Below are 26,989 nucleotides of genomic sequence, written 5' to 3'. Positions count from 1 at the left end.
TAGGATGCTGAGTTCTACTTGATAGATGATGAGAGTATTGAGTTGAGCGAAGAGATTCTTAATCAGTTTGCAGAATGGCAGAAGTTCCAGTGTCTCTGGAAACAATGTGAAGAATCATTTTCAGCAGAATTTGTCAATGCAGTAGGTTAGAACCTTATCTTTTCACCTCAGAGACCTGGGTTTAAATCTAGTCTATACTGAGATGATGTGTTTCTTCTTTCTCCAGAACCTGTATCATTTAAATTAATATGAGCACTTTCAACTGAGCTCCCATAGCACAAACAAATATTTGTAACAAATTTTTTTATAGTTCTAAAGGTGGCTGTTATAGAAAATGGAGACATCACCTTTTTTATACTGGGAGGTGGCTTTCTCAGAATGAAATTAAGGCAGTGTTGGGGCAGTGTATTTTACACTTTATCCTTTTAATTTATTCATTCATGGGATGTGGACGTTGCTGGCTAGGCCAGCATTTATTGCTCATCCCTAATTGCCCTTAAGAAGGTGGTGGTGAGCCACCTTCTTGAACCCCTGCAGTCTATGTGGTGTAGGTACACCCACAGTGCTGTTAGAAAGGGAGTTCTAGGATTTTGACCCAGTCACAGTGAAGAAACGGTGATAAAGTTCCAAGTCTGGATGGTGTGTGGCTTGGAGAGGAACTTGCAGGTAGTGGTGTTGCCATGCATCTGCTGCCCTCATTCTTCTAGGTGGTAGAGGTTGTGGGTTTGTAAGGTGCTGTCTAAGGAACCTTGGTGCATTGCTGCAGTGCATCTTGTAGATGGTACACACTGCTGCCACCGTGCGTCGATGGTGGAGGGAGTGAATGTTGGTGGATGGGGTACCAATCAAGCGGGCTGCTTTGTCCCGGATTGTGTCGAGCTTCTTGAGTGTTGTTGGAGCTGCACCCATCCATGCAAGTAACTCTCCACCTGACTTTGCTGTATCTCACTAAGTGTTGTCACTGCCTGCAAAAAGTAGAGAACTTTCAGTCTTTAGCACTGACAACACTTTCTGTAATCGGTACAATTAAACATGTCATCTGAAAAGGTGTTGTCTGCAATTGGACTTGAATACACTGAACTCACCTAAGTCAATTTATATTTAACTGGATCCTGTCAAGTGAAAATGTTTGCTTCTTATTCCACGAAGCACTTGCCATTTTCCCCTAGTTGCTGCCAGTAGTGTTGGAATTGAAGCAATTTGTAGAAATGAGGCAGTGCCTTTCTCCTCACGAAGGTGGTGATTATAACTGCATGAAAATATAAAAAAACAATTTGAATCAAGAACAGGTTGTTATGTCTCCCAAACTCCTTCAAACTGTATACTTCACTGCCCTTCCTTCCCAATGTATTCCAAAAGTCCATTGTCTATTGAGTAGGAAGTTCCCTTAAATGATTTAATTCGCCATCATTTTTATTGCCACACTCCCGAATGTGGAAAGCATCGCAACAACACTCAATCAATAAAAATGCACATCAATTTGGTACCAAAATTTTCCATTCACCATACAAAATACCCAAGGAGTTCAATCATTTACAGACTTGTGTTCGCTAAGGGTTTGTTGTTTTGTAACTTGTGGAGATGATGCTAAGAGCATGCCTAGAGCTGATATTTTAATTCATTTGTGTTGTGCCAAAAGTCACAGCTGGCACTGCTAAGTCATTTTCCAGGATCACAAATAAATATAGTTACTCTTCCTGCTCTTTATGCTGCAGTGTACTCTGAAGTAGAGCGCAGTGATTCATTTTATGCAATGGAATTTCGTATGAAGTATAGTGGAATGTCTGTTCAACCCCTGGTGCACTATTAACTCATCTGGCACGATCATTCTGTCGGCATCATATATCAGCTTTTGGTGCAGTATTATCTCATCTGGTGCAATCACGCTGTCAGCACCATTGGGCAGGATGACTTGTTCAGCGCTAGCAGACCCTTCTTTCACATGACAAAATCATGTCAACATTTGACATTTGTCAATGTTTATGCTTCCTTCCCCACTGGTGAATTGAAAGATTGAAAGATCAAGTGTTATGCTGTTGTGGCACAGGATGAGTCATTGTGGATGCCAGGTTTACTGTTGATTTTAACTGTGTAACCTGTGTGCAGTCATTAATAGAAGTCACCTTCTTGTCGCTATGGTGCAGTTGGGTGTGGTGAACATTTATGGTTAGCAAATTGATCCTGGACCAAATGAAGGGGATCATGGAGCACATTCAGACTTTGCCATTTGTCCTGAATTCTGTGCCTTTTTCCAGCCAGCATTTGTGATGAATATGAGCATAAATATGCAACTTTTATACCACTGATGGATTATGCTTCAGCTGGGCTAGTGAAAGAAATGCTAAATTTACATCGGTAAATGAACTGCTTGTCAATTAGGGGCCTTATTCTCATACTTCACAATAACCATTCATGACCCTTCTGTCACATGGCTCTGTGGTTTCATAAACAATCGTCCTGACAAGTTTTCCCTGTAAGTCCTGATGTGTAACGCAGATGTGCCACCCATACAAGTGTAGAGTGGTACAGTATGACATTTCCTTTCAGAGTCGCTGTGGTGGGGGGGGTGGGGGTGGTGGTGGCGCGGTAGGGCTGGGGGGTGCAGTGGGTGAAGGATAATCTCTCTGGCTGTAGTTATTTATCCTTGTTAAGAGGCTGTCAGTTTCCAGACCCCGAGTGATCTTGATTACTGTCAAACTTGATCTACTCTGCCGAATGACATCACCTTGGTTTGAATCCTTGCTGATTTCTTCCGCTTTACCCTGAGGCAATATTATACATCATTCTGCTGCAGACAATGCCAGTGAAGTTCATACAATGCTGGCAGAGTCGGCCAGTGGCAGATCAAGGAGAAATGCGCCTTTGAACGTGAGCTGGCCAGTATGACATGGTGTTACCTTATGTGCAACTCACGGATGTGCGCATGGTGGGTCAAACACCGTGACTTTGTTTACGAACATCGCTGCAAAGGCCTCTTATCGTAGTTGTCATTTAAAACAGAGGCAATAACACCCCTATTGGCTCGGAGGGTAAAGGCACTCTTTTCTCTTTGGCCTCCTTGTCTCGAAAGACAACGGGTAAGCGCCTAGCGGTGGTCAGTGGTTTGTGGAGCAGTGCCTGGAGTGGCTATAAAGGCCAATTCTAGAGTGACAGACTCTTCCACAGGTGCTGCAGATAAAATTGGTTGTCAGGGCTGTTACACAGTTGACTCCCTCCTTACACTTCTGTCTCTTTTCCTGCCAACTGCTAAGTCTCTTCGACTCACATCTCTTTAGCCCCGCCTTTATAGCTGTCCGCCAGCTCTAGCATTCGCTGGCAACTGACTCCCACAACTTGTGGTCAGTCGCAGAACTTCATGTCGCATTTGCAGACATCTTTAAAGCGGAGACATGGACGGCCGGTGGGTCTGATACCAGTGACGAGCTCGCTGAACAATGCGTCCTTGAGGATCCGGCCATCTTCCATGCGGCTCACATGGCCAAGCCATCTCAAGTGCTGCTGGCTCTGTAGGGCATATATGCTGGGGATGTTGGCTACCTTGAGGACTTCTGCATTGGAGATACGGTCCTGCCACCTGATGCCAAGGATTCTCCAGAGACAGCGAAGATGGAATGCATTGAGATGTCGCTCTTGGCTGACATACGTTGTCCAGGCCCCGCTGTTGTAGAGCAAGGTACTAAGGACACAGGCTTTAAACACTCGGACTTCTGTGTTCCGTGTCAATGCGCCACTTTCCCGCACCCTCTTGGCCAGTCTGGACATAGCAGCAGACACCTTTCAATTGCGCTTGTTGATTTCTGCATCGAGAGACAGGTTACTGGTGATAGTTGAACCTAGGTGAACTCTTGAACCACTTCCAGAGGGTGGTCGCTGATATTGATGGATGGAGCATTTCTGATGCCCTGTCCCATGATGTTTTTTTTCTTAAGGCTGATGGTAAGGCCAAATTCGAACAAGGGTGGCCGCGGTGACTGCAACAACTACCGTGGAATCTCCCTGCTCAGCATAGTGGGGAAAGCCTTCACTCGAGTCATTTTAAACAGGCTCCAGAAGCTGGCTGAGCGTGTCTACCCTGAGGCACAGTGCGGCTTTTGAGCAGAAAGATCTACCATTGATACGCTGTCCTTCCTTCACCAGTTACAGGAGAAATGCCACGAACATCAGATGCCCCTTTACGTTGCTTTCATAGATCTCACCAAAGCCTTTGACCTCGTCAGCAGATGTGGTCTCTTCAGACTACTAGCAAAGATCGGATGTCCACCAAAGCTACTATGTATCGTCACCTCATTCCATGACAATATGAAAGCCACAATTCAGCACAGCGATGCCTCATCAAACCCCTTTCCTATCCTGAGTGGCGTGAAACAGGGCTGTGTTATCGCACCTACACTGTTTGGGATCTTTTTCTCACTGTTGCTCTCTTATGCGTTTAAGACTTTAGAAGAAGAAATTTTCCTCCACACAAGATCAGATGGCAGGTTGTTCATCCTTGCCCGTCTTGGAGCGAAGACCAAAGTACAGAAGGTCCTCATCAGGGAGCTCTTCTTTGCTGATGATGCTGCATTAACATCCCACATGGAAGATTAAAGGCACTGCCCTGTGTGTTACTGAGTAATAAAGTCCAGACGGTGCAGCTTTGAAGCCAGGTTTTGTGCTGGAGTAGCTGATCTGAGATAGGATAGCAGATGAGGTGCTACAATTAGCCTGAGTGTTCCTGGATTTTGGTGGTGAAAATCAGCCAGGGTTGTCACTCATGATTATACATCCAGTGATCTGTGCTGGAAAGTGTGAAGCCTCGCTAAAAGTGGAACTATGAAGCAACTTGGAGCTGCCACACTGAAGGGACAATTCTACAATCTTCGTTCCCATGAGCCAAGAGCTGTACACCAAGTTTGGAATCTCACAAAATGGCTGCTCAAGTCACAAGGAAGATTGCAATCTTACATTCTCAATGCAGGCTTGTTTCACAGGGAATGAGTTTATTTTAGATCATTTTAAACCCTGGTAAGCATGTTTTTAAGTTAAAACTGAAAAAAAAGATGGATCATTAATGAGAAATGGCTCCAGTGAAAAGGGATCAATAATAAAACTGTATAGCACAGAAGAAGGGATCATTCAGCCTATTGTGTCCATGCTTTCTCTAGGATAGAGCAATCAAAAACAAATCCTATTACGCTCCTTTCTCCTCATAGTCGTGTATCTTCCTACGCTTCCAATATTTATACAATTTTCCCTGAAAATCAATTGATGCTAGATCAATTGTTAATTTTAAGTCTGAGATTGATATATTTTTGTTATCTAAAGGTATTAAGGGATATGGGACAGAGGAGAGTGCATGGAGTTAAGACATAAATCAGCCATGATCTCATCTAATGGTGGACAGGCTCAAGGGTCTATTCCTGTTCATATGCTTCTATAATGGTTTCTGCCTCAACTACTCCTTGTGGCAAATATTTCTATTATCCAACATTTATTTTTTAATGACAGTCCAGCAGCTTTAATGGTCATTTTTTTTCTGTTGCCAATTCATTGCAGATTATTAGGCTTATTCAATTCAATTCCACAACTTGGCATGGTGAGATCTGAACTCTGGATTGATAGCCCAATGCTATAACCACTGTACTACTGCAAGTGCAAGTTATGAAAAAGGGGTTTCTGTTCATGAGTGAATCAAATGTGAGATAAACTCTTAAACAAGCTCAGCAGCAGAAATGGACTGACCCCTGTCCAGTTTAAGAGATTCTGGAGTATGAGCAAGTTTAAATTTCAAACCCGATTCTCTAGCTTGGTAAGCGGAGGTGCTGGCAGCGCAATGTCAGGTTGAAGCCTTGTTTGGTAGTGTATGGGAACTACGGTCAAATTGTTGGTATGATTTTTCCCTTTTCCCTCCCCACCCCCTGCAATTCCCCCTTACTAAGCATGCAGAGAGGCCAGCAAGGAGCAGCAGATAGTTTAATGCTAAATTCTATGCAAAGGAAACGAAAGAGAAAAAAATGAACCAGAGAAAGTCCAGGTGGTGAAACTAGGTGAGGAATATAAATGTGTAAAACCAGGAAAGGCTGGAAGTTCGCATTATCTCCAGTGATGTTCAGTGGTTTGCTTTCAGCAAGCAGTTAGAAATGACTCCTTGCACGAAAGGCGGAGTTTTGTGATCTTGCAATTTTGCCGTCTATCAAATCAAGAACCCAAAAAGAACACATTGTAGTAGATTTTGCATTCATTGCTTCTTGTGCTGCTAGGGGCCAAGACCTGTAAACCTACAATGTGGGCTAGTGTCCTACTGGGAGCAAAAACAGTTCCACCTTTGTGAGAGACTTGAAGCACGTGGGGATGAGATTATGGAAGGAGCCTACTGAGAGTTAACTAGATTACACTGATCATCAGAGAGGAATGTCAGCCATCAGTGCGACTGTAAACTTAACTGTCTTCAGTTTCACATTATAAATAATGTACATGTGTATGTGTGAGAGAAAACTGCTTATACTGTTAATAGACCCTTTAAAATTAATCGTAGGGGTATATTGTCCTTAGTGTTTTGTTTTTCACCCTTTTCTTTTAAAAGGAATTCTAGGCATGTTATGTGCCATTTTTGAGATATTTAAAATGCTTTCAGCCTTTGAAATAGCATACTTTCAGACAAAATATTAAACTGAATATTAACCTTCTCAGAACATAAAAAGATCCCATGGCACTAGAGCAGGGGAGTTCTCCCCTGTGTCTTGGCCAATATTTTTTCCTGAACCAACAATACCAGAACAAATTATCTTGGCATTAGACGGCTTGACAGTGTAGTTACTGAAAGGCTGTTTCCCCTGCCTGGAGAGTCGAAAACTAGGGGTCATAGTCTCAGGATAAAGGGTTGGCCACTTAGGACTGAAATGAGGAGAAATTTCTTCACTCAATGTTGTAAATCTGTGGAATTACCCCAGAAGACTGTGGATGCTTAGAGCATAGCTTTTTAGATACTAAAGGAATTAATGGATATGGGGATAAGCTGGTGAAGTAGAGGAGATAATGGCATAGTGGTAATGTCAGTAAACCAGTTACCCAGAAGCGCGGATGATGCCCTGGGGGCATGGGTTCAAGTCCCACCACAGTAACTGGTGGAATTTCAATTAATTAATACAAAAAATATCCAGAATTGAAAGCTGGTCTCTGTCATAGAGTTATAGAGCACAGAAACAGGCCTGTGCTGGCCAACAAGCACCTCACTATTCTAATCCCATTTTCCAGCACTTGGCCTGTGGCCTTGTATCCGATGGCATTTCTAAATACTTCTTAAATGTTGTGAGGGTTCCTGCCTCTACCACCCCTTCAGGCAGTGAGTTCCAGATTCCAACCACCCCCGGGTGAAAGTTTTTTCCTCAAATCCCCTCTAAACGTCCTGCACCTTACCTTAAATCTATGCCCCCTGGTTATTGACCCCTCCGCAAAGGGAAAAAGTTTCTTCCTATCTAATCTATCAATGCCCCTCATAATTTTGTACACCACAATCATGTCCCCCCTCAGCCTTCTCTGCTCTAAGTGAAACAATCCTAGCCTTTTCAGTCTCTCTTCATAGCTGAAATGCTCCAGCCCAGGCAACATCCTGGTGGATCTCCTCTGCACCCTCTCCAGTGCAGTCACATCCTTCCTAAAGTGTGGTGCCCAGAACTGTACACAGTACTCCAGCTGTGGCCTAACCAGCGTTTTATACAGCTCCATCATAACCTCCCTGCTCATATCCTATGCCTTGCCTAATAAAGGCAAGTATCCCATATCCTTTCCTAACCACCTTATCTACCTGTGCTGCTGCCTTCAGTGATCTATGGACAAGTACACCAAGGTCCCTCTGACCCTCTTTACTTCCTCGGGTCCTACCATCCATTGTATATTCCCTTGCCTTGTGAGTCCTCCCAAAATGCATCACCTCACACTTCTCAGGATTAAATTCCATTTGCCACAGCTCCACCCATCTTACCAGCCCATCTATATCGTCTTGTAATCTAAGGCTTTCCTCCTCACTATTTACGACACCACCAATTTTCGTGTCATCTGCGAACTTACTGATCATACCTCCTATATTCACGTCTAAATCATTAATGTACACTACAATCAGCAAGGGTCCCAGCACTAATCCCTGCGGTACACCACAGGTCACAGGCTTCCACTTGCAAAAACAACCCTCGACCATCACCCTCTGCCTCCTGCCACTAAGCCAATTTTGGATCCAATTTGCCAAATTGCCCTGGATCCCATGGGCTCTTACCTTCTTAACCAATCTCCCATGCGGGACCTTATCAAAAGCCTCACTGAAGTCCATGTAGACTACATCAACTGCTTTACCCTCTTCTACACATTTCGTCAATGCCTCAAAAAATTCAATCAAGTTAGTCAGACACGATCTCCCCCTGACAAAGCCATGCTGATTATCCCTGATTAATCCCTGCCTCTCCAAGTGGAGATTAATCCTGTTCCTAAGAATTTTTTCCAAAATTTTCCCTACCACTGATGTTAGACTCACCGGCCTGTAATTACCTGGTTTATCCCTGCTACCTTTCTTAAATAATGGTACCACATTCGCTGTCCTCCAATCCACTGGTACCTCTCCTGTGGTCAGAGAGGATTTGAAAATTTGTGTCAGAGGCCCTGCTATCTCCTCCCTTGGCCTCACCTAACAGCCTGGGATACATCTCATCTGGGCCTGGGGATTTATCCACTTTTAAGCCCGCTAAAACAGCTAATACTTCCTCCCTTTCAATGCTAATATGTTCAAGTATATCACAATCCCCCTCCCTGATCTATCATGGTGCCATGATACTATTATTGATTATCATTAAAAACTTATCTGGTTCACCTGATGCTTTTTAGGGAAGGAAATCTACAGTCCTTACCTGGTCTGGCCTACATGTGACTCCAGACCCACAGCAATGTGGTTGACTCTTAACTCTGAAATGGCTAACCACCCACACAGCTCTCAAGAGCATTTAGGGATGGGCAACAAATGCTGGCCTCGCCATCTGTGTCCACATCCCGTGAAAGAATAAAAAAGAAGGGGAGTTGAGACAGAAGATCAGCCGTGGTTTTATTGAATGGCTAAGCAGGCTCGACGAGCCACATGACCTACTCCTGTTCCTATTTTTATGCTGTTTGTGGGAGCTTGCTGTGCACACATTGGCTGTCTCATTTCCTACATTACAACAGTGACTGAACATCAAAAATAAAAGGCCTGTAAAATGCTTTGGAACTTCCTGAGGTCATGAAAGGCACTATATAAATGCAAGTCTATTCTTTCTTTTCGGAGGTTCCCAAAAAAACCTTTGATAAAAGTTACACATAACAGATTGATCCATAGGCTTGAGGCAGGTGGTACCAAATAAAACTTGAAGTTAAGTATGGAATTGGCCAAAAGAGAGTAAACAGCAGCTAATGGAGCAGTAGTTAATAGAGGAGTTAGGCTGGGCAGATGTACGGAGTGAAATGCCCTAGGATATGTGCTTGGGAAAGCTGCTGTTTAATCTGCATAAGGAATCTCATTTAGAAATAACATGCATGTTATCAAATAATACTAAGTTGGGGAGGGACAGTTGAGTGATGAAGCAGCCAAAGGACCTAGATAAAATTTGCATAGGCAGGATTATAGTTGATTAAATTCAATACAAATAAGTGCAAGGTTTAATCAATGGAAAAAATGGTGGACATATTTAATGAATGGTGTTGAACTGCCGAGATGAGAAGCTGAAAGACACCTGGGGGTAATAATAGCCTCAGTACTTATTATGTCTAGTCATTGCAGTGCAGCAATCAACAAAGCCATCAGAATTCTGAGACATATAAATCAGTTCAAATCTGAGATCATCATGCTTAGGTTGCTGTAGTGCTCTAGACTGGCCATACCCGAGTGTTACATTTAGTCCTGATCATCAAAGCACTGGAGCAAAATCCAGATGTTGGTAGCAGTGCATCCCTCTCCCCCGCCCTTTAAAATTGTATCATTTTGTTTATATTGTCTCTCCTTATTTTCCATGCCAAATTTTAAATTTGCCTGCATTAAATTGTATCTGCATATGTCTGTCGATTTCACCAGTCTATGTCCTGCTGAAGTCTATTACTATCCTCCTCACTGTTTACTATATTTGAGTTTCGTGCAAACTATGAAATTACGCCCTGCATTGGCTGACTGTTCGGAAGGGCATTGGAAGAGGCAAGGAGAAACAGAAAGTTCAGCTGGCTGAGAAGAGAACCCAGAGAAAGCAGAGGCCAACGAATCCTGCACTTTCTCAGCCCACTGCCTTCATCTGCAACAAGTGCAACAGAGACTGCCAATCCAGAGTGGGGCTCCTGAGCCACACTAAGCAATGTCTAACACAGAGTTGACTATCAAGGCGCAAAACAGTGTCTCACAGGACAGAAGGCTGCCACGCAATCTCAAGCGGAAGTCATTAATATACATTAAAAAAAAGAGCAGTATCCAAATACAAATTCCTGGGGGACACCACTGTATACTTCCCTCCAGTCTGAAAAACAACTGTTCTCCACTATTCTCTGCTTTCTGTCTCTTAGCCAATTTTGTATCCATGCTGCTATTGCCCCATTAATCCCATGGGTTTCAAATTCCGAGTAATAGAAACACAATCTCTGGAATCATTCAAGTAGCAAGTAGATGCTGCTGGACCACAGGTCTATGGGTTTCTAAGGAATGATGAGATTGTTAGGCCAAATGGCTCCTTTCATCTAAATGTATCCAGTCCCTTGCTAGATAGCTATCCATTTCTCCTCTAGTTCTTCTAAAGAGCTCAGATACCAATTATTAAACTTGTCATACTATTCAAATCCAAATTTGACAGAACTGAATGCTGATCCAGGTCTCCTTCATACTTCTAATGACTCAATAGTTAACAGTTCCGAGTCTGCTGGATGTCTGAAATGTACAGGTAACCAGGACACTGGAAGAACCTCTGCCTTTCTTTGAATAATGCCATGGATCTTATATCCACCAGGAAAGAAGATAGTACCTCGATTTACCCTCTCACTCTCTCAGTACTCCACCGAAGTGTCAACCGCTATTATGTGTTCAAGTCCTAAAGCGGGACCCACAGTGGCAAGAGAGCCACCACTGACTTAAGGTTGACACTCTCTACAGAAACTGGATTTGTGAGCACATGCTGTCCACATAGGCCTCCAAGTGAAGCCTTCCAGCAGCATTTAATCCTGAGCCCTAGATTATCTTGATCGACTGTATGACAGATACACACTTTCAGCATTGAAGGTGGAAGGATCTAGGTAAAGCAGCCTGTGATGTGGCAGTTACCCAGATATTCTAGATGTCCATATTAGTACATGTACAAAGATTATTTGTCATCAACTGCTTAATCCAGGTTTCATGGGGTGGGTGCATTTGGTAAAGAGACTTGCCTGCCATGAGATTTCCTTCTCTTCTACTTTTTCTCCCTTTTTTCCCACAAATCCACCTCATACCTTGGTCCTGAAGCTCACACATAAGTCAAACAAAACTTTTCCATTATGTGCTAAAATAAAAGCTAAACACTTGCTTGAAATCTGAAATAAAAACAGAAAGTGCTAGAAATACTCAGTAGGTCTGGCAGCATCTGTGGAGAGAGAAGCAAAATTAATGTTTCAGATCTGTGACTGAAAGGTGTGACTGGGTATTTCTAGCACTTTCTGTTTTGTTTCCATTATGTCCTTAGGAATTCTGAACAATGGAGGAGAACTCTTTGGACACATCCTATTGAACACAAGGTTAACCTACATTGTGAATTTACTGTTGTAGAAAAAAAGATAAGAACAAAATACCCATCAGCACTTCTCAGTCTTGTCTTAAAGAACTGTGTCCAGGCTAAAGCTTGCATACATTCCCGGCTACTAAAGTGATTTGACAATTGGAACAGAACCTCTTGCGGCTCCCATTCTGTACCTTTGGGATCTACCCTTGAGCTCTGTAAAGCCATACTGAGCACTTGGGGCAGACCATCACTACATCCCACAGGTTAGCCCATTATTCAAAGTGGTAACTGAAGCACAGTAGATTCTTGGGCTGCAGAGGGGCCAATGCCAGCTGTGAATTGTGCTTCAAAGGTGAGTGACCCTTTTGAGGAGGGGACACAGATATGGACATTGGGTAAGGATAGCATTGGACTGTGAAAGTCCTGCCTGCTGCCACTTACAGTGAAGAATCATGACCACTTTGGGGAAACACTGGAGCGCTGCCAGTGCCTATGGAACTAGATCTCAGCACAAGTCCATACCTTCAGGAAAGGAATGATGGGGAATTAAAAAAAGTCAACTTTCCTAGTTGGAAGCTGGGCAGTTCTGGTCATGGCACCATAGGAAGGATGTGATTGCACTAGAGAGGGGACAAAGGAGATTTACAAGGATGTTGCTGGACTGGAGAATTTTAGTTATGAGGGAAGACAGGATAGGCTAGGGTTCTTTCCTTTGTAAAAGAGGAGGCTGAGGGAGAGCCCTAATTAAAGTGTATAAAACTGTAAGGGGCCTAGAGATAGTGGATAGGAAGTCCCTATTCCCCTTGGTTGAGGGGTCCATAATCAGAGGGCATAGATTTCAGGTAAGAGGTAGGAGGTTTAGAGGGGAATCAAGCTGAAGTATTTTCACCCAGAGGGTGGTGGGGGTCTTGAACACACTGCCTGAACAGGTGGCAGAGGCAGAAACACTCATAACATTTAAAAAGTACTTGGATATGCACTTGAAGTGCCATAAAGTCCAAGACTACAGACCAAGAGCTGGAAAGTGAGATTGGGCTGAATGGCTTCCTTCTGTGCTGTAAATTTCTATGATTCTATGAATGACCTAGATCCTGACATATTTCATGAACATGCTCGCCCTATTCATGAAATAAGTAGAGAATTCACAAGTGGGAATAGTAAAATCCAGTGAATCCTTAATATCTCACCAGTAACAAAGGTAGACAGAAGTTGTGAAGGTCTCTCTCATATGTGGGATATTGTGAGTATTCCACTCATTATCATTTTGGATCCTATTAATGGCACAATACAGGGAACAACTTAATTAAAATGAAGCATATAAAATAAATCTAGTCCAAATGATGATCATTACCAGCATAGATGGTGCTTTAAAGCTCTTCACTATTTTTATGAGTTGCCCTTTAACTCTTTCCTACATTGAAAAATTTGGCTGGGTACCCACAGAATGATGAGTACCTGAGTGAGTTATAAGGCACCAATTAACTAAAGAGAGTTCTGATGACAGTGTAAACCACAAGAGTGACATTTAAGCTGGTTATAAATCTCAGCCCGGAAATTAAAGCCTGGAAATTAGAGTGAGTCAATCTACAGTACCCAATTTGACTTCATGCCTCCACTAAAGTGGGGACCGCAGAATTTGATAAGATTTCATATAAATTTCAGCATTAATGTCAAGGCTTAGCTTACAGTCTTGAATTTACAAACAGGTGGCTGGCATTTAATATTCCATTGCTATTCACTTCCTGTTTATTTTTAAATGCTGACGTTTCTGAGGAAATGATGCGCTTATATTCCCCACAAGCTACCACTTTGCAATTCAATAAAAACAGTTTGTAAGTTACAGTCAGCATGGCCCAGTTGGTAGCACTCTCACCTCTGAGTCAGAAGGTTGTGAGTCAAGTTCTACTTCAGGATGCATGAGTTCATGAAAAGAGGCTGGCACTTCTCTACAGTACCCAAGGAATGCTGCGTTCAGAGGTGCCATCCATCCAAAGAGATGGTAAACTAACTCCCAGTCACATGAAGGTTAAAGATAGCAATATTTGAAGGAAAGCATGTGCTCCAGAATTCCTCACTAATATACTGCTGCCAGATAACAACAGAAAGCAAAAAACATCAGTAACACACAACCAGTGCACTGAGGGAGTGCTGCACTGTTGGATGTGCTGTCTTTCAGATGAGATGTTAAACTGAGACCATGGCTGGCCTCTCAGGTGGAAGTGAAAGCTGCCATGGCACTGTTTTGAAGAACAGGGGAAGTTCTCACCGATTTCCTGGCCAATATTTATCCTTCAATTAACATCACTAAAAATAGCGCATCACATTGCTGCGTACAAAATGGATGCCTTGTTTCCTACATTATAACAGTGACTACACTTCAAAAGAACTGCATTGGCTGTGAAGCACTTTGAGCTCTATATAAATGCAAGTCTTTCTTTTCACATGCTGTTTGAAAATGAAGGCTGTGATGGTAATGTGGAGCCACTGTCATGCACACACTCACACTCATAACCATTCAAAGTTTCCAAATCTTTCCCTGACTTCAACAATTATAATGAAACAACAATTCCCCAAGTCTAACCCTTTTCAAACTGCTTATTTTCCCATGCTGGAGCAGGACTCTGCCATACTCTCAGCCATGACTTGTCGGCAAGTTGTCCAATGATGTGTTGCTAAGATTCTTCTCTTAAAGTTTGGCCAGTGAACTCTACATCTCTGCCCCTTGCGGCAGTGCTTAGACCCGGGCTTGCCCTCCTCTCTCCTGGCCAATATTGCCAACTAGTGTTCCCTTCTGATGTGCATTTCTTCCTATGAGGAGCCCTCTAACTCGCTATCCCGCTCCGGGTACTGATTTTTGTTTTGATGCTTGGCAAAGATAAAGGGATGGCACTGCAGACTGGTGAGGCTGACTGTCTTCTGCAGAAAAGGCAGATTCTTCTGAAGGACGTACAGATAGAGAGGATGAATGATTAGCAAGTAACAGACATGGTAGGGAGCCTTGGCCATTTGGGTGGTGAAGCCTCACCAATTTGTCCAGCTCCCTGAAAGAGCTGCACATTCAAGATAGATAGAAGGAAAATGACAAAGGTAGAGTTCGAGCTAAAATAAAAACAAGAAATGCTGGAATCACTCAGCAGGTATGGCAGCATCTGTGGAAAGAGAAGCAGAGTTAACGTTTCGGGTCAGTGACTCTTCTTCGAGCTGCTCTATTTCTCCTGCCCCTCCATCCTCTAAAGGCGGCCTGCTTCATGGATATGAGGAGCAGTGCACAAGACAGGGAGGCATCACAGAGCAGGAAAGTGGCAAGGGGGTGACATTTGCTGGCAAATATATGAAGATTGCAGAGACTTACCAGTACAACCAGGTGACAGCAATGTGCTGCAAATGCCTGTTGTGACAGCAACAGCAGCTGTTCATAATACAACTGAATCTACGCTTAGTATCCATTGCTAATTAAGGGAGAAGCAAGTGGAGCGGAGTGCAGGCTGGGTGGGAGATGGGTTATGGCAAGGGAGGAGAATTGCTGTGGCAAAGTGTAATAGAGAGAAAGAAACAGTAAGAAGTAAACAGAAATAAAATACTGCAGATGCTGGAAATCGGAAATAAAAACAGAAAGTGCTGGAAATATTCAGCTCAAATGATGATCATTGCAAGCGCAGATAGTGCCTTAAAGCTCTTCACTATTTTTATGAGTTGCCCTTTAACTCTTTTTGACAGGTCAGACAGCATCGAGAAACAAGAGAGAAGCAGAGTTAACGTTGCATGTCATTGAACTATCATCAGAACTGGAGAAACTTAGAGATGTAAGGGTTTTAAGCAAGCGAAAGGGAGAGGGTGTGAAAAAGAACTAAAGGGAAGGCCTGTGATAGGGTAGAAGACAGCAGAGATTAAATGGCAAAGGAGTTCATGGTGCAAGGCCAAAGGTAGTGCTAATGTGACAAGTAAAGAAACAAGAGATGTGTCTAGAGGAGGTGTGAATGGCAGAATCATGAACAGCTGCCATCTGAAAGTAAACAAAAGGAATGAAAAAAGGAGAGACAGAATAAGGATAAAGGAAACAATATGGACGTAGAGGTTATGATCTAAAATTGTTGAACTCAGTATTCAGTCCGGAAGGTTGTCTAGTGCTCAGTCAAAAAATTAGGTGCCTTTCCTTGAGCTTACGTTGAGCTTCATTAGAACACTGCAGGAGGCCAAGGACAGAAAGGTCAGAGGGGTAGAAAGTAAAGGATTGAAATGACAGGTGACTGGAAACTCGGGGTCACACTTGAGAACTGAACAGAGGTGTTTCGCAAAGTAGTCACCCAAAATGTGGAGGAGATCACATTGTGAGCAATTAATATAATATTCTAAATGAAAAGAAGTACAAGTAAATTGCTGTTTCACCTGCAAAGAGAGTTTGGGGCCTTGGATGGTGAGAAGGGTAGAGGTAACATCGGCCATCTCAATTGCTTTGCTCCCTTCACTCACTCTATCCTGCCTCACTCTGAACTTGCTGCACTCTGTTCGCTTGGGTCCAACCCTAACATTGTCATCAAACCTGCTGAAAAGGGTGGTGCTGTTGTTATCTGGCACACGGACCACTATCTAGCAGGGGCCGAATGTCAACTATCTGACACTTCCTCCTACCTCCCCCTGGACCATGACCTTACCACCAAACGTGAAACCAATGTTTCCAGAACTCTCACTGACCTCATCTCCTCTGGAGATCTTCCCTCCATGGCCTCCAATCTCATAGTCACTAACCCCAAACATCCCACTTTTACCTCTTTCCCAAGATCCATAAACAGGATTGCCCTGGTAGACCTATTGTTTCAGCCTGTTCCTAGCTCAACTCTATTTCTTCTCCTATTGTCCAGTTTCTTCCCACCTAGATCCGTGACTCATCCAATGCCCTCCTAACTTTAACAGTTTCCAGTTTCCTGGCCCAAACTGTCCTTTTCACTCTGGACATCCAATTTGTACACCTCCATCCCCCATCAGATGGTTTGAGGGCTCTTCATTTCTTCATTGAACGGAGGTCCAACTAGTCTCCACCCACCACCACTCTCCTCTGCCTGGCTGAATTTGTTCTCATATTTAAAAACTTCTCCTTTAACTCCAGTCACTTTCTCCAAACAAAAGGTGTTGCTATGGGTCCTAGATATGCCTGCCTTTTTATGGGATATGTGGAACATATTTTGTTTCTAGTCCTACTCAGGCCCACTCCCTCATCTCTTTTTCTGGTACATTGATAACCTCTTCCTGCTCTCACCCTGAATTGTAAAATTTCATCAACTTTGCTTCCAATTTTCACCCTTTTCTCACCTATACATGGTGCATCTTGGAATCTTCCCTTTTATTCCTCGACTTTTCTCCCTCTATTTCTGGGGATAGGCTATTCCATCTCAGTAGCAGCTTTTCTGCCGATGCAACCTTCCACACTAGCGCTTCTGATATGTAATCCTTTTTCCTCAACCGAGGACTCCCCCCCCTCCCCCCCCACCCATGGGTGCCAGGGCCGTCAACTCTGTCTGCTCCATTTCACGCACTTCTGCTCTCACCCCTTCCTCTCCCTCCCAGAACCATGATAAGGTTCCCTTCATCCTCAACTTCCACCCCATCAGCCGCCATATTCAACGGATCATCCTCCACCATTTCTGCCACCTCCAGTGTGATGTCACCACGGAGCATATCTTCCCCTCCCCTCCAAGCATTCTGAAAGAACTGTTGCCTCTGTGACATCCTGGTCGACTCCTCAGTTACCCCCAACACACCCTCCCCTTCCCACAGCACCTTTCCATGCAAGCAAAGGAACTATAACACCTGCCCTTTTACCTCCTCCCTTCTCATCATCCAAGGACTGAAACACTCATTCCAGGGTAAAACAGCGATTTACTTGTACTTCTTTCAATTTAGTATACTGTATTTGCTGCTCATGATGTGGTTTCCTCTACACTGGGGAGACCAAGTGCAGATTGGGTGATCGCTTTGCGGAACACCTTCATTCAGTCTGCAAACATAAGCCTGAGCTTCCAGTCGTCTGTCATTTTAATTCCCCACCTTGCTCCCATTCTGACCCTTCTGTCCTTGGCCTCCTGCAGTGTTCCAATGAAGCTCAAGGCAAGCTTGAGAAACAGCACCTTATCATTCAACTGGGCACTTTACAGCCTTCCAAACTCAACATTGAGTTCAACAATTTTAGATCGTAACCACTGCCCCCATTTTGTTCCCCTTTTTCTTTGCTGGTTTTGGTTGTTCTCTCTTGTTTCTCTCTCCTTTTTTTATTTCGTTTGGTTGCTTTCGGACAGTAGCTGTACATGATCTTGCCATTCACACCTCCTCTAAACATATGAACATGTATGCCATTTAATCCCTCCTGCCTTCCACTCTATCACAGACCTTCCCTTTTGTTCTTTTTCCCACCTTCCTCCCTTTCACTTGTTTAAAACCTATTACATCTCTAACTTTTCTGAATTCTGATGAAAGGTCATTGACCTGAAATGTTAACTCTGTTTTTCTCTCCATAGTTGCTGCCAGACCTGCTGAGTATTTCCAGCGTTTCTGTTTTTATTATGGCAAGCAGTAAACTTCACCTTTGTTGGGGGGGGGGGGTCTCGTCATTAAACGTCTTTCTTCATTGCATGCACAGTCTGGGGATGAGGCTGAAAGTGTTTACATGTTCATTTACCTCCTTTCAGGACTGCTGCAGCATTTGACTTGGTACTGTAACTCCACTGGAGAAAGAGAGATGCTCCTGCGCTCCTTTGCTTGTTCAATTAAACTGTGCAGGGCAGCATCTGAAAATCGTGGCTCTCCTGTCTATGGCACACCGGTTCTTTATTTTGTGCTCCAAATCTGCAGCCAAAAAGGGCATTCCCTTTAAGACATTGCTGACCATTTTAAGCGATCCAATTTCACTGCCTATTTACATTGGGTTATTGAAATGCTGCCCACTCTCATTGGCCTGCTGCCTGTTTAACTCCTGCAGACCCGTGGGCAGCTTGCTTGACATATGACGAGGAGCTCTAATCATCAAAATGGTCAGACCTTTCACTCTTTTCATCGGACAGATAGCCCAAGCTCCCCATCCATCGGATGCCTGTTTGGCGCCTCAAGTGAAAATCAGCACTGGTGCTTTCAGGAGAGGAAGATAGAAGATTAGAACACAGAAGTAAAAGAAGATGGCAAACTTCTTTTAAAAATCTGATAAAGATTAGCATGCATGGATAAATCTGTTTCAATCATCAGCTGCATAATAAGTTTATACTTCTTAAATATCACTTTGAAGATAATAGATGTGATTGATAGTGCTGCTGTCAAAGACCCAAGCACTTTGTTTTCCTCCAATGTGCTGCAAGCATGTTGGAAATAAAATAGCTTCGAGATAATTTAAAATAGCAAATACTGTAAATATGAGCAGTGTCTGTCAACACCCTGAGAAGGCAAAGGACAGGTGAATGTTTCAGGTAGAAACTCTTCATCACAATTGAACAAGGAGGCCTGGATGCGACAGCTGTATATTTCATCCTCTTGCAGGCTTCAAAGCATATTAAATCCGTTAGATATGGCTTTGCCTTTGTAATAGTGGTTTGCAGTTCTCTACTCAACAACAACTTGTATTTATATAGCGCCTGTAATGTAGTAAAGGCATTTCACAGGAGCATGATGAAACAAAATTTGACATCGAGTCGTATAAGCAGATACTAAGGAAGATGACTAAATATACGAACATACGAATTAGGAGCAGGAGTAGGCCCCTCGAGCCTTTTCCGCCATTCAATAAGGTCATGGCTGAACTGATTACTCTACATTTCCACCTACGCCCGATGACCTTCCACCCCCTTGCTTGGTCAAAGAACTAGGTTTTAAGGATCATCTTAAAGGGGGAAAGAAAGGTTGAGAGGTAGAGAGGTTTATGGAGGAAATCCCAGAGCTTAAGTGCTTGGCAACTGAAGGCATGCCCGTCAACGGTGGAGTAATTAAAATCAAGGCTGCTCAAGAGACCAGAATTGGAGGAGCGCACATATCTCAGAGAGTTGTGGAGCTGGAGGAGATTACAGAGATAGGGAGGGGCCAGGCTGTGAAGGGATTTGAAAACAACGGTGAGAATTTTAAAATCCTGACCTTTTGTTCTCTTGCCCACTCCCATGCCACTGCCCTCCGACCCGCGCCCCCCCCCCCCCCCCCACCCCACACAACCTCCCCTTGCTGCTTACTTTATTTTGGCCAGTCCTGTAACCCTAACTGTCCTACCTTTTATATATCTGATTAATTAATAACTGGCCTTTTCTCTTTTCAGATGCTGCTGTGTATTTCCAGCATTTTCTGTTCTTTTTCTTGCTTCTGCTTAATTATTATTCAGGGTTAGTCTAGAATTCTCTTCCTGCTCACACATGCACAGAGAGGGCTTGCTTGCTCAATGTCCCCCAAAGCAGAATATAAATACCATTGCAAAATCACTTTACACTCTTGCAACAATAATGAAAATCTTAATCATATTTTAAAAAATGTCTTTAGTGTGTCCATTTTGAAGCTAATTTTTCCTGAACTAGAAGATTCATTTATTTCTTTATTTTGTTTTCCAATATCTTGTAGGGGCAAGGGACCGCTAAAAAATACATCCGACGTAATCAACGCAGCAAAGAAAATTGCAGAAGCAGGGTCCAGGATGGATAAACTGGCTCGGGCTGTGGCTGACCAGGTAGTGTACTTACTGACATTATGTTAACTAGGAGATCCAGAGGTTACTTGTAATGGTGGCCAGGGGATACCATTGACAGGAGCGTTGCTGGACTTAATCTTGTTCTTCACAGTTACCCCATTTGATACCTGCACAAGCTGGAGACGTTGGTTGTCTGACTGCGGTCAATTTTAACTGAACCCACCCATCGGGAAACGGACAAGGTCAGGCGTAAAGCTTGTTTTACGCTCTGTCCAATATTACTCTCCATTAAAGTCAATGTGGAATAATATTGGGCTAGATGTAAAACTGGCATTGTGCCAATTCTGAGGGTTTCGATTAAAATGACGCCACACCACTCTACTGGGGCTGCTGATGTAGTATCAGAATTGAAATATTTCTGATGATCATGGCAGAGTAGCAGAGAATAATGATGTTTTTAGTGGAAGCCTATCATTGGGGGAAATACTGTGGATCAGCAGGCCATAGTAAGAGCAGAGATGCTGGGCTGCATCTGACAGACCCTCCGACATCAGATTTCATGGGGGGGTGGTGCTGAAAAATACCTCCAGGAGAGGGCTACCATTCACCCAGATGCCTGAAATTGCTGGCGGAGGAGAGGCCTCGTGTTGGGGGGGAAAGGTCAGGTGAACAAGGTAAGTGTTTTGGGGGGGACAGGGCAAGTAATTAATTTTATGGCAGCCCAATCAGAGGGCTGGCAGCTCAGCAGAGACAACTAATATCTACAAGTCAGGAGGAAGCACTGACACATCCAAAGGGCTAAAGTAAGAACATTCACTAATAATGAGTAGTGATGCACAAACATTCCTAACAGAAACTCAAGGCACCACTTGTGAGTCCAATGTAAAATGAAAATCTCCCCTACTCAGACTAACCACAACTCACTGTGGCTTAGAGTGAACCAGTGACCGGTCAACTTCAACTCTACACTCTCCAACTTAAGGAAGGTTTCCCTCTTCACTGAATATGAAAATAATCTTTCTATTTCTGAAACCATTGGATTAGTTGTTCATATAACAGTCAATTCTCCAAAGCTATGCAGACTCAAGGAAAAGTGCTGGACCTAATTCTGGTGAATGAAGCCAGACAGGTGGTTGATGTGTTGGTAGGGGTGCATTTTGGTGATAGCGACCACAACATGGTACAATTTAAGCTCGTTATGGAGAAAGAAACAGACAAGTTGCAAAAAAAGGTTTTGGATTGGGGGAGAGCGAATTTTAGTAAAATAAGGCAGGATCTGGCCAAGGTAGACTGGAAAGAGTTACTTGTCAGGAAATCTACAGAAAAGCAGTGGGGGGGGGGCATTCAGAAAGGAAATGGGGAGGGTACAGGCCCAACATGTTCCCTCTAGGGTAATAGGTAGGAGCAACAAGCCCAGAGAACCATGGATGACCAGAAACATTCAGGGTACGATGAGAAGGAAAAGAGAGGCTTTTAGCAAATACAAGGAGAGCAAATCAACGGAAGCATTAGTGGAATACAGAAAGTGTAGGATGGAGCTTAAGAAAGCAATTAGGAGAGCAAAGAGGGGACATGAGAAAGCTCTGGCTGGTAAAAGTAGGGAAAATCCCAAGATATTCTATAAGTGTATCAATGGAAAGAGGATAACCAGGGAAAGAGTAGGACCCATTAGGGACCAAGGGGGAAATTTGTGGGTGGAGCCAGAGGAGATTGGTAGGGTGTTGAACGAATACTTCACATCTGTCTTCACCCAAGAGAAAGAGGATGTAGATATGGAACTTAGAGAGAGAGACTGTGAGGTTCTTGAGCAAATTGTCATAGGGAGTGACAAGGTATTGGAGGTTTTGGAAGGCTTAAAAGTGGACTAATCTCCAGGTCCGGACGATTTGTGTCCCAGGATGCTGTGGGAGGCGAGGGTAGAGACTGCAGGGGCTCTGACCCTAATTTTTAATTCCTCTCTGGCCACAGGGGAGGTGCCAGAAGACTGGAGAACAGCTAATGTGGTCCCACTATTTAAGAAAGGTTGTAGAGATAAGCCAGGGAACTATAGACCAGTGAGTCTCACACCAGTGGTAGGGAAACTATTGGAGAAAATTCTGAAAGAGAGAATCTATCACCACTTGGAGAGGCAAAATTTGATTTGGAATAGTCAGCTTGGCTTTGTCAGAGGGAGGTCATGGCTAACAAATTTGATTGAATTTTTTGAGCATGTGACCAGGTGTGTAGATGAGGGTAGTGCAGTTGATGTAGTTTACATGGATTTCAGCAAAGCCTTTGACAAGGTCCCACATGGGAGACTTATCAAGAAAGCAAATGCACATGGGATACAAGGTAACTTGATAAGGTGGATTCAAAATTGGCTTAGCTGTAGGAGACAGAGAATGATGACAGACGCCTGTTTTAGTGACTGGAAGCCAGTGTCCAGTGGCGTACCACAGGGATCTGTGCTGGGTCCCCTCTTGTTTGTCATTTATATAAACGACATAGATGACTATGTGGGGGGTAGGATCAGTAAGCTCGCGAATGACACAAAGATTGGCTGAGTGGTTAACAGTGAGGTGGAGTGTCTTAGGTTATAGGAAGATATAGACGGGATGGTCAATGGGCAGAAAAGTGGCAGATGGAATTTAACGCTGAAAAGTATGAGGTAATACACTTTGGAAGGAGTAATGTGACACGGAAGTATTCAATGAATGGCCTGACACTGGGAAGGTCCGAGGAACAAAGGGACCTTGGGCGTGTTTGTCCATAGATCTCTGAAGGCAGAGGGGCAGGTTAATAGGATGGTTATAAAGGCATATGGGACACTTGCCTTTATCAATCGAGGCATAGATTACAAAAGCAGGGCGGTCATGTTGGAGTTGTACAGAAATTTGGTAAGGCCACAGCTGGAGTACTGTGTGCAATTCTGGTCGCCACATTATAGAAAGGATGTGATTGCACTGGAGGGGGTGCAGAGGCGATTCACCAGGATGTTGCCTGGGATGGAACATTTAAGCTATGAAAAGAGGTTGGATAGGCTTGGGTTGTTTTCACTGGAGCAGAGAAGACTGAGGGGTGACCTGATCGAGGTGGACAAGATTCGGAGGGGCATGGACAGGGTAGATAGGGAGCAGCTGTTCCCCTTAGTTGAAGGGTCAATTACGAGGGGTCACAAGTTTAAGGTGAGTGGTGGGAGGTTTGGGGGATCTGAGGAAGAACTTTTTTACCCAGAGGGTGGTGACGGTCTGGAATACCCTGCCTGGGAGGGTGGTAGAGGCAGGTTGCCTCACATTCTTTAAAAAGTACCTGGAAGAGCACTTGGCACGTCATAACATTCAAGGCTATGGGCCAAGTTCTGGCAAATGGGATTAGGTAGAAAGGTCAGGTGTTTTAATGCATCGGTGCAGACTCGATGGGCCGAAGGGCCTCTTCTGCACTGTATTATTCTGTGATTCTGTGATTCTGAAAAGGAAAAAGTAATTGTTTCATGATAATGAAATAGTTATATCCTAGATTCTATCTTGAATATTCACTTGGAGTAAAATGGCTGATATTAGTCTGATTCAGGAAAGGCGGTTAAATAAATGAAGTCACAGCATGCCTGCCTTACAGGAAAGGGCTTGTTTCCATAGGTACATCAGGTGTAAAAATGCTGTTTGTGTTTTACTGTATCATGTTCAATTTTAAAACTATTTTTGTGAGGGTTGCACTGCAATATCTGCTTTTGTGGTCTTTTTATATATAAGATGGATGAAACTGTTAGAACAGAGTATGATTTATCTGTTGGTATCACTTAATATTTACAGCTTGAATGCCATTATATTTGTGCTTTGGCTCATGGAATAATATCAATAATTTGTGCTGATTTTATTCTGGCCTCTTGCCAAAACTATCTCTCGTAATCCCTCAATTCTTACAAACTCCATTCCACTCACCATGCAATGGATGAATTGTTACATCTTGATGTCTGCCCAGCCCTGTCACCACCCATCACCTCCCCCCAGCCCCGAAAGCAGCTCTCCTCTGGAGTAACAGTCATCCAACTTCTTTCAGTTATTCACATATTTCACACTACGAACTGACAAACATCACTGCTTGCCTTCGATTGCTCTACCCTGAGTTCTCCTTCGCTTATGAATGTTCTTGCCCTCACTGTCTCCTGCGACTTTAAGTGAAACGCTCACATTTCTTTAATTGCTAATGGTGTCTCCAAAAGGATTGGTTTGTCTTGTGCACAAATTTTCCCTTCAACAACTGTGTGATACTTAAATTTATGGGGAACTTCCTCCAGTGTCTTTCTGCTGCTATATGGGGTATGAAGAATATTGCCTTCTGATAAGAACTCCCTCTCACCTCTAGATTTTCCCTTCTCAAAACTTTTGTTACTGTGGCCAGTGCTCCTTTGAGCTTTCCTTAGTTGTTCTTTCTAAGTTTCAAATATGCCACCCAATACACTCTTCCTCCCCCTTGAATCTCCAGCATTGAAATTAAGAAATGTCTAACAGTCTGCTACTCTAACCTAATTGTTTTCTTAAGACTGTAGAACGGTTTACCTCCCACAGTTTTTCTTTCCTACTACGGTTTTCAAGATTTTCATCGAATCACGCACAGCATCATCCAGCAAAGAAAAAGATTATTTGGCCCATTGTGCCTGTGCCAAAAAACCCAACTCTTGCTTCATGGTCTAGTTTGCACTTGCGATCTTTCTGGTATCATGCACTATGCCTGGTTTCTCAGTTTTGACAACGAAACTCAGAGCAGTGGAATAAAAAATGTGAAGTGATGTGATGACCATGAAGAGGTGGTAATATCACTGAGCTAGTAATCCAGAGGCTAGGGTAATGCCCTGGGGAAATGGGTTTAAATGCAACCATGGCAGCTGGTGGACTTTAAATTAATTAATAAAAATCTGGAATTAAAAGTTAGTCTCAGTAATAATGCCATGAAACTATCATCAATTGTTGTAAAAACCCATCTGGTTCACTGAGGTCCTTAGAACCATAGAATTAAGTTTATGACATAGAAAGAGGACACTTGGCCCATCGTGTCTGTGCTGGCCGAGAAACGATCCACCTATTCTAATCCCACCTTCCAGCATTTGGTCCGTAGCCCTGCACTTAAGGTGCATATCCAGACTCCTTTTGAATGAGTTGAGGGTTTCTGCCTCAACTACCCTTTCAGGCAGTGAGTTCCAGACCCCCACCACACTCTGGGTGAAAAAGCTTTTCCTCATCTCTGCTCTAATTTTTCAACCAATCACTTTAAATCTTTGCCCCCTCATCACTGACCTCTCGGCTAAGGTGAATAGACCCTTCACCTCCACTCTATCCAGGCTCCTCAAAATGTTGTACATTTCAATCAGATCTTCCCTCAGCCTTCTCTGTTCCAAGAAGAACAACCCCAGCCTATCCAATCTTTCCTCATAGCTGCATTTTTCCAGTCCTAGCAACATCCTCGTAAATCTCCTCTGTACCCTCTCTAGTGCAATTATATCCTTTCTGTAATGAGTTGACCAGAACTCCACACACTACTCAAGTTGTGGCCTAACCAATGAGTTACACAGTTCCAGCATAACCTCCCTGCTCTTATATTCTATACCTCAGCTAATAAAGGAAAGGATTCCGCATGCCTTCTTAACCACCTTATCGACCTGACCTGCTACCTTCAGGGATCTGTGGACATTCACAGGGAAGGAAATCTGCTGTGTTTACCTGATCTGGCCTATATGTGACTCCAAACCCACAACAATGCGGTTGATTCTTAACTGCCCTCTGAAATTGCTGAGCAAGCCACTCAGTTGTGAAGGGCAATTCAGGATGGGCAACAAATGCTGGTCTTGCCAGCGACGCTCACTTCCCATGAAAGAATAAAACAAATCTTCACCAGGTTGAAAAAGATTAATATTTGAAACTGGGAGATGGATTAAAATTTTCAATCAATGGTCAAAGACGAAAAATTACAAGAGTGAGGTATTTGGGTTGTGAGATCCAAACTGTGTGTTTTAACATTTCTCTCTCTTGCCGTTCCACTGATCAGCTTTTAACTTGCATGGAGTTTAGATTCTGAGTTGCCTCTGAAAGCAGTTGGTGTTAAAATTCAGAGTGCCTAAAAAAGAGAATAATCTCCCAGTAAAAGAATGTTTCATTAAATGACATATCTATTTGAAATGGAAATTAGAGTAGTAAGTGTAATGGATCTTCACTGAGCAGCAGACCTTGTAAGTCTGCAGTCCTCCACAATGCCTCAAAGCTATGGTCTTAAAATGTATTATCATTAGCTACAACCCCTTTACTCTCAAGGTTACACCATTAGATCTGGATATTCCACTATTTGGTGCCAGCAGTAGCTGAAAATGAGTAGGTATTCTGCCCACTTTGCTCCTAATATATTTTCAAGTGGCTGGGAGAAATGGTAGTGAAAGTGCCTGTTCAAACTGGTAGGCACTTCATTTAAAAAATGAACTGGGACAGGTCTATCGACACTGTCTAAATCAGAATTAGAGCTTTAATCCTGAGTTAAGCTTTTGACTTCATATCCTCTCAGTCACAAAGTCTGCCGAATTCCACCTGTGTGGCATTGTCCTCCATCATTCCCACTCGTCAAATCGTCATTTGTGGCCTTTGTCACTTCCAATCTCAAT

General features: G+C 43.4%; 1 protein-coding gene across 1 annotated transcript in view; it reads left to right on the top strand.

Moving 5' to 3' along the window:
• The window catches only part of ctnna2 (catenin (cadherin-associated protein), alpha 2), a 1,561,189-nt gene that overhangs the window by 1,375,503 nt on the left and 158,697 nt on the right, over positions 1-26,989 (top strand). Inside the window, exon 16 of the mRNA XM_068028796.1 lies at positions 20,301-20,406. Within this exon, the coding sequence (XP_067884897.1) occupies positions 20,301-20,406 (106 nt within the window). The remainder of the gene's footprint in view (positions 1-20,300; positions 20,407-26,989) is intronic.

Source organism: Heterodontus francisci, chromosome 1 (genome assembly GCF_036365525.1).
Source record: "Heterodontus francisci isolate sHetFra1 chromosome 1, sHetFra1.hap1, whole genome shotgun sequence".
Lineage (NCBI taxonomy): Eukaryota > Metazoa > Chordata > Chondrichthyes > Heterodontiformes > Heterodontidae > Heterodontus > Heterodontus francisci.
This window is presented reverse-complemented; position numbering and strand designations above follow the sequence as displayed.